Source organism: Pituophis catenifer, unplaced genomic scaffold, assembly GCF_029215685.1.
Source record: "Pituophis catenifer annectens isolate HBS135680 unplaced genomic scaffold, rPitCat1.0.hap2 SCAF_2, whole genome shotgun sequence".
In the NCBI taxonomy this organism is placed as follows: domain Eukaryota; kingdom Metazoa; phylum Chordata; class Lepidosauria; order Squamata; family Colubridae; genus Pituophis; species Pituophis catenifer.
In genome coordinates this window covers 39,712,786-39,721,512 of record NW_027256882.1, presented here as the reverse complement: position 1 = coordinate 39,721,512, position 8,727 = coordinate 39,712,786, and the positions used below count along the sequence as shown (strand labels likewise).

General features: G+C 41.5%; 1 protein-coding gene across 1 annotated transcript; it reads left to right on the top strand.

Annotated features, from left to right (window-relative positions):
- Window positions 1-1,565: 1,565 nt before the first annotated feature.
- LOC139309391 (cholinesterase-like) lies at window positions 1,566-7,766 on the top strand. The gene is made up of 5 exons (XM_070933454.1): window positions 1,566-1,578; window positions 2,373-3,897; window positions 4,709-4,863; window positions 5,531-5,579; window positions 7,681-7,766. The coding sequence occupies exons 1-4, from the start codon at window positions 1,566-1,568 to the stop codon at window positions 5,563-5,565; spliced, it is 1,728 nt and encodes a 575-aa protein (XP_070789555.1). The 3' UTR covers window positions 5,566-5,579; window positions 7,681-7,766.
- Window positions 7,767-8,727: the final 961 nt, after the last annotated feature.

Sequence of the window (8,727 nt, the reverse complement as noted above, 5' to 3'; positions counted from 1 at the left end):
TGTTTAATAGCATTGTGGGTCTCCTGGGTACTGTAAATACTACTACTGCTACTACTACTACTACTACTACTACTACTAGTAATAATAATAATAATAATAATAATAATAATAATAATAATAATAATAATAATAATAATAGAATCGCTGCTCAACACTGTTCGTATATATAGCCAAGATATTGCAATGGAGTTTGGATTGGACAAATGTGCCACTCTCACTATCAAACAGGGAAAAATAGTGAAAACTGAAGGAATCAAGATGCCCCATGAAAATAATATTAAGAGTCTGGATGAAGATGATTACTACAAATACCTGGGTATCTTTCAAGCTGATACCCTGAGAGCATATGCACCAAAGACAAATTCCTTGTATGTCCAATCACACTTGACCAATGAAGAATTCTATTCTATTCTATTCTATTCTATTCTATTCTATTCTATTCTATTCTATTCTATTGACAACAATTTCTTCAGCCATAATGGGAAATGCCAGCTAGAGTTTGACACAGAGAACAAGAGTGGGAAAGAAAAGCAGTGAAGAGAAAACCCATACTGAGCTGCCATTTCTTCTAGGTTCAGATATATGCTTGCAAATTTCCACCATCTTTATCTAGCAATAAGACCCGTTAAAAATCAGTGGGATGTTCCTCTAGGTAGTTGCTGATAGAATTGCATTTCCTAAAGCACTTGTGCAATTGTACTGGATACATCATGGGAGGTATTATTTCTACTTTGCTTTGCTCTAATATTGCTGGCTGTACAGCTGACAATTTGTTCAGTTTTGGAATTTTGCTCCTCGAGGACAAATAATGTTAGGCCTTCTTCAGGAAACCTACAGAAATGTTTGTTAGGCAGCCTAGAGCGCCTGCTGAGGAAAGCATATGTGGATGGGAAAATGTTAAGGTTAGGGCAGAGTTCCCCAACCTTTTCAGTTGTGGATCGCCAGGTGTTTGTGTAGAGGGTAACAATCCGTGTATGCGGTAGGCACACACACACTCTGCTCTTGTGAGTGGGAATGGGTGCATGCTCACACACTCACCTGCCACCTCCACGGCCTGGTTCCAAAAGGCTCAAGACCTGGTAGTGGGTTAGGGGAATGTAGCTGTTCTAAACTATATTTCTGAGGCTAGCCTTTGGGTGAAAGAAAATGAGAAATCCCATGGTGATTAGAAAACCTGAATTACTGGGTTAAGAGGAGACGCTGAAAGCGTGCACTTTATCTTTTCAGTTGTACCTGACTTTTTCTAACATTATTTCTCAACCTTGGCGACTTTAAGATGTGTGGCCTTTAACTCCCAAAATTCCTGCATTTGAACTCCATACAACTTAAAGTTGCTAAGATTGAGAAACACTGATTTATAGCCTTTTATAGATTAGGTGTCACCATTTTTTTCTGATGCTTTACAATTTTGCTTTTTGCCATTCTTAGCATCACTGATTTTTCTCAGGAATTTTATTGCACAACATTCCCAAAAGAGGGCACCCTTACCTTCGTAATCCTAGGTTTCAGTGACTTTTCTGGCTTGACATGGTCGGTGGATTTAAAACAAGATTGGAGCAGTAAAAATGTTGATTTGGGGTAATTTTACATTGTTATTTATTTCAATTATATCTTAACCATAATTTACAAGATAGGGCTTAGTACACACAGTTCCAGAATAGGATTCTGGAATAAGTTAGAAAGTTAGAACACAGATAATATCTAACAACACTGTATTGGGAACTCTGGAGAAGATCTACTAGCAATTCAGTGTAAAACTGTCCATTCGCTGAGCAAGGGGATCAGTAATCAAGAGTTCTAAGTGGTTATGAATGGGAGTGGAAAAAGTGGATAGATTATGTGCAGAACAAATATCAAACTAGGAAGTATCAGATAGCTTTTAACTGAAAGTATTATATAAAGATAGAAATAGAAATATTTGAATTTTGTGAAGATGAAAAAATATATTGGGGGTGGAGGGGTTCAAGTTTTATAAAAAGGGGATTTTGATTTGGATTATAATCTGTGGAAGTCCGGGGGGAGAGATGGGTTGGGGGGGTTAGGGAGGGTTAGGGGGGGTTGGGGAGGGTTAGGGAGGTTAGGGAGGGTTAGGGAGGTTAGGGAGGTTAGGGAGGGATGGGGGGGGGGGAAATGGGGAGAAAATGTAATTGTAAAACTTTTCCAATAAAAAAAAAAAGAGTTCTAAGTGGTTCTTCTAGAACGTTGGAGATACATCATGGAGAAGGGCAAACTTGACTAAGTCATTCCCTGCTCACCATTGGTGTCCTCAGCAAAAAAGGAGCCCCACCATCCCAATAAAATAATCATGAATTGGCATAAAGTGGGTTTATATAGTATTGGAATAATCTCATATTGGTTGTAACTTTTTCCAGGTCCACTGACTCGTCCTGCTGTTGCAATGCCTTGTCTGCTATGCCCGTCTCTCTTGTGCTGCCTCCTCCTCCTCCTCCTTCCCTTTCCATTAGCCTCCAGTTCTGCATCTAAAGGAGACACAGTGGTCAGAACCAGCAGTGGCCCTATTAAAGGCAAGCAGGTCCTGGTTGGCCTTAGATCTGTGACAGCCTATCTAGGCATTCCTTATGCTGAGCCTCCCCTGGGGAAGTTGCGTTTCCAGAAACCTCTTCCACATCAGCCATGGAAACAAACACTGGAAGCCACCAGTTTTGGCAATTCCTGCCCTCAATTTATTTCCCGGGATGTCCCTGAAGCAGATATATGGTCTCCTAAAACACCACTGTCAGAAGATTGCCTTTCCCTCAACATCTGGGTGCCACACCCACAACCTTCTTCACCAGTCCCTGTTTTGGTCTGGATACACGGAGGGAGTTATGCATTCGGCACATCTTCTGTGGACGTGTTCAATGGGGCACCTTTGGCTGCCACTGAGAACGTCATTGTGGTCACCATCAATTATCGCTTGGGAGCCCTGGGCTTTCTGTACTTGCCACCAGCTGCTCCGGGGAACCTAGGCTTATGGGACCAACAGCTGGCCCTGAAGTGGGTAAAAGAGAATGCAGCTGCCTTTGGGGGAGATCCTTCTCGGGTGACCATTTTGGGCCACAGTGCTGGAGGATCTTGTGCAAATCTCCAACTTCTCGCACCAAAAAGCCAGGACTTTTTTGCCCAAGTAGTGATCCAGAGTGGAACAGCCAATGCCTATTGGGCTTTGAGGTCTCCTGAGGAAGCCAAACGGTTATCTCTGGAATTTGTTCATCTGCTAGGTTGTTCCAAGGACAATGTCATCAGCATAGAGCATTGTCTGCAAACAAAAAATGTTTCTGAACTTATTCGGCATGAAATAGCTATGTCCTTCAAAGGCCTCCTTGCGGATTTTCCCTTCAGGCCAATCATAGATGGGGAGTTTTTGCTTGGTGATCCAGAAAAGCTCATGGAAGAGGGGCAATTTCAGGCCAAACCAGTCCTCATAGGTGAAACCTCTGATGAAGCGGCCACATACGTCCACTATCTTTTCCCTAACACCACCCACAATCTCATCAATTGGGAGCAGCTTCTGAAAGGGATACAGCTGTTGGCGCCAAATGCAACTGAAGATTTTATTCGGACTATTGCACTGAAGTACAGTGAAGGAAATAACGGCCCAGCAAAATATCGATCCGCTATGTCCCAATTCTATACAGATCGGATCTATGCATGCCCAATGAGGGAAGCTGCAGGAAATATCAGGAAAAGTGGGAGCCCTGTATATGCCTATGTATTCACACATCGCCCTTCATGGTCAGTTTGGCCTGAATGGATTACGGCATCTCACGGTGCTGATGTTCCTTTTGTTTTTGGAACCCTTGAATCTACGCTGCCTTTCAATCGAACATACACAGAGGCTGAAGCCAGACTGAGCCATAAGATAATGCACTACTGGGCAGAGTTTGCCAGAACTGGGTAAGTGGTTCACTTTATTTCTATAAATTTGTATTTTAAATCCAAAGAAAGCCCGCTCCCACATTCAACAAATGCACTTTATAACTAAAGCAATGAAGCCATAAAGTAATGCACGCTATTCCTTTGCGTATGTTTACAGGTTGTGTAAATAGAAGTAGTTCATGATTTACTATCTGTACTGAAAATAGCCATGAATTTTTAAGGATTCTTAATAATGTCACTTATAGATAATTGTTCTTTTATGAGTTCAGTGGTATCACACATATTCCAGGGTACATTATTTCTCCAAGTAGAATAAAGGAGGCAAAAGGGAGATAAGAAACAGAGCTTTACTCTACCATTAAGAGAACGAGCAAAGGCTTGCAAGGGAGTTAAGTAGTGAAGGGGAAACTCACAGGATGGTGGCTGGAAGCTGACCTGGGTTTGGATCAGCAAGGAGGAGACACAAGAGATTTCACCAAATCAAACTCCACCCCTCCCTCAAAGTCCCCTTTGTGAGTTCCCCTTGGCTGTAGTTTCTCAAATCAAAACCAGTCTCTTTGGAAAAGAGCTACATCAGAATAACAGAGTTGAAAGGGACTTCAGAGGTCTGCTAGTCCAATCTCCTGCTCAAGCAGGAGACCCTATTCCATTCTGGACAAGTGGCTGTCCAATCTCTTCTTAAAAACCTCCAGTGATGAAGCACTCATAGTTTCTGAAGGCAAAGCTGTTCCATTGATCAATTGTTCTCACTGTCAGGAAATTTCTCCTTATTTCTAGGTTGGTTCTCTCCTTGATTAGTTTCCATCAATGTCCTTTTCTTCCTCCTTAGGAATCCCACTGGGTCAGCAGCCAGCAAGGATGAGTGGCCACTCTATAATGCTGCAGAGCAGAATTTCTTCCTTCTTAATACTGAGCCATTCCAGGAAAGGGTGAAAGAGCACTGTGATTTTTTAAAGAGCCTTTTTTCAAAGGCTGAAGAGACACGTAAGTTCAGCTATTAATTCTGCCTTTGGAAGGGAGTAGTGGTTGATGAAAAAGATATTTTTAAAAATCATTTATATATCAAATATAGACATTGCCCATTTCACTCATAGAGCAATCTCTAAAAATTGATTTTATTTCCAGTCTTTGCTGAAACATATTCATTTGATTTTACACTGGGCAATTTTGTAATGCTAGTGATAAATTTTGTAGAGCAAACATATTTCATGACGTCCCAAGACTTGGGTCTCTAGTAATGTCCTCTAAGTAAGCCTTAGTTGCTCACATAAAGATAACAACAACAACAACAACAACAACAACAAATCTCAAAACATCTGGATCACCTCTTGACCACCATCGTCATTGACAAAATCTCTCTCAGTCAATTGCAAAAGGCAGCTTTATTTGGAATAGCTTACATCCTGCAATGATAACTTTAATACCATCAAAAAATATCTGCCCATTCCAGCTTTTTTGGAAGGACAGAGTAGGTGGACAAAAAAATGTCAAATCCAGTCTAAACATCTGGCTGACCATGTGACGAACAATAATGTTTTGATATATATTTAATAAATATATATTATGCCATGAATCATGGAATCCTCAGAATTCTAGATTCAGATTCAGATGTACACCTTATCTTGATATTTCATTTTTCTTTGTTCTGCAGAGCAGTCCGAAAGTGATTCTGTTTCATCAGAATAGGAAGAAGACAGGAGGTAGGAATTCAGTGCTTGGTTGTAGTAACAGCCTTCAAATGGGATCAAGTTGGATGATTTCAGAAGGGGACTAGACTTCTTTCTAAATCGTAGTTTCACATTGGCATTCCAAACAATTTTTAAGAAGCACTTTTGTGGTTCAGCCTCGCTGTGCGAAATGGAAGCTCTCCAAGCTGTTGCCAATGGCCTTTGTGGAAGAGGAACCTGGAGAAACCTCTAGATCTCAGCATAAACAAATAAACAAATACAGATCTTGGGCATGAGGAAGGAAGGAATGAGCCACGAAGAGTAACTTACAGAGAAGAATATGCTGTGCTGAGAAAGAGAAAGCATGAGAATGAAACTCAGCTTGTGTGGGAAATCAGTTTTCATATGAATGGGACTATTTAATAGACAAATGATGACACTGGGAATGTGTCCTTGTAGCCCAGTGATAAATATTATCAGAACATTCCCATAGGCACCCCTGAATCTCAACATGCAAATATTTCTTCTAACAAAGACCATTGTCCTCTCTAGATAACAGAAGGGCAGGAAGTAACTTGAGATCAGTTAGGTTATTAATTACCAATGTGTATGCATGGATATGGGACGCAGTGACTCAGTGGTTAAGATGCTGAGCTTGTCGATTGAAAGGTCAGCAGTTCAGCGGTTTGAATCTTTAGTGCCGCGTAGTGGGGTGAGCTCCCGTTACTTGTCCCAGCTTCTGCCAACCTAGCAGTTCGAAAGCATGTAAAAAATGCAAGTAGAAAAATTGGTGGGAAGTTAACAACATTCCGTGCGCCTTTGGTATTGAGTCATGCCGGCCACATGACCACGGAGACATCTTCAGACAGCATTGGCTCTTCAGCTATGAAACAGAGATGAGCATTGCCTCCTAGAGTTGGGAATGACTAGCACATATGTGTGAGGGGAACCTTTACCTTTACCTTATGCATGCATATAAATCCCCCTCCATTTTGAAATGTATAAATATGAGTGAATCTGTCAGGTCTGCCATTGTAATGGCTTCAGCCTACTTCTCTGGCATCCTGCCATAAAATGCGGGGAGAGGGAGAATGGGGACGTAGGGAAGGGGGATGACAGGATGACAGAAACCAGAGGTGTCAATCTGGAACAACAAAATGAGCATGAAAATGGAATACGAAACTCCACCAAAGAGGCACCAAAACTTAAAGCTGTTACCAAAACTCCTAATATTATTGGACTCTTAAAACTGGTCAAGATGGGAGGACCTGGGAGAAGGGGAAAAGACAGGCTTTGCAGAGGAATACTCAGATCCAGCTTTTCTTGAGCTGTAACCACTTGACTTTAGTAAAAGTGTCCCTTTTGCTACAAATGGATTTGAGGGATTTCTTTCCTGAACATCCAAGCTGGGACAAGCCTGACAGCATCCTTTTCTCTGCAAGAGTTCCTCCCACTATTTTCTCAAGGGAATTTCTCCAGTGCACACAAACAAAAACAATAAATATTGCAGCAAGCCTTGATTATTTGTTTTGTGCCTTTCATTTTGATTCCACAAACCCCTCCATGTTTAGTAGAAGGGGAATACAGAGCACCTTAGGTGGACCTTTAAGGTTAAGATTAAGGCACCAGGCTAGACATCAGGAGATTGTGAGTTCTAATCCTACCTAAACCATGAAAGCCAGAAAGATAGAATTAGAACTCACAATCTGATAACATTTAGTCTGGTGCCCTAATCTCAAAAACCCATCTAAGGTGCTCTGTTTTCCCCTTATAATAAATAGGCAGATTTTAGACTAGTCACTCTCTCTCAGCCCAACTCACCTCACAGGGTTGTTGTTGTTGGGAAAATAGGAGGAGGAAGGAGGGTAGGTTATGTTCTCCACCTTGGGTTATTTGTAAAAATAATAAAGGTGAGATACATATAATAAACAAAAATAAATAAAATTTTCTTACTATAGAGAAGATCATCCTGGAATCCCTGCTTTGCTTGTGTCTTGAACTGACCTACTATGAAGGGCTGCCACTTAGGTTGAACCTCTTTGAAAATGGCATCCATATCTCAAAGGCACCATTTGAAAACCTTGCTACCGTTTTGGTGGCTTCAGAATAACGGTTGTGTGTTTATTTCTCTCAGGAATCAATCAAGACTTCTCTTTAAAGCCTGGGCAAATGATGACAAGCTGCACCAGAGAACCTTCCAGAAGCATCCATTGTCCTTTCAGAGACTGACTGGTGGGAACTTGGAAGACAAATAAGGAGACAACTAAAACCCACAACACTTTTGCTGTTAAAATTATAAATTGCTAGGTGTAATTTCTTATATCTTGATTTGAGACAGGCTTTTAATTAATCCTGCTCCCTCAAAAAAGAACCTCTTAATAAATACTGTTTGAATTCTTAGGATAAAAATCCTTTTATTTTCACAATGAAGGGAAATTCTAATAAGGATATAATAAATAATAGTAGAATATATTATACTGGAATACTATAATTAATAGAAACTTGTGATTCTGTAAACATTTGTTTCCTGCAGCTCATATATGTTTTATGTTTATGTTTGTTTATGTTTTATTAATTTGTATACCGCCCTTCTCCCGAAGGACTCAGGGCGGTGAACAGCCAAAATTAAAATACATACAGTAGAAAAATTAAAATAAATTAAAACAGAATTAAATCAGTTTGGCTTCCCTAAATTTTTTTAAAACCCTTTACCCATAAAATAGCCCATTAAAATTTTAAGCCAGCCCGGCTTGCTGGAATAAGAAGGTCTTCAATGCTCGGCGGAAAGTACAGAGGTCCGGGATCAGTCGTATTCCTGGGGGTAGCTTGTTCCAGCGGGCGGGTGCCCCCACAGAGAAGGCTCTCCCCCTGGGGGTCGTCAGCCGACATTGCTTGACCGACGGCACCCTGAGGAGACCCTCTCTGTGGGAGCAGATTGGCCAGTGGGAGGTTATCGGTGGTAGAAGGTGGTCTCGTATCCAGGCCCTAAGCCATGGAGCGCTTTAAAGATGAGAACCAATACCTTGAAGCACACCCGGAAGACCACCGGGAGCCAGTGCAACTCGCGCAGGAGAGGTGTTACATGGGAGCGCCATGTCACCCCCATAATTACCCGCGCGGCCATATTCTGGATCAGCTGGAGCCTCCGGGTGCTCCTCAAGGGGAGCCCCATGTAGAGAGC

Coding starts and splice junctions, on each gene's coding strand:
- LOC139309391 (XM_070933454.1), top strand. Junction 3,898..4,708: donor GCAGAGTTTGCCAGAACTGG/GTAAGTGGTTCA, acceptor CTTCCTCCTTAG/GAATCCCACTGGGTCAGCAG. Junction 4,864..5,530: donor TTCAAAGGCTGAAGAGACAC/GTAAGTTCAGCT, acceptor TTTGTTCTGCAG/AGCAGTCCGAAAGTGATTCT.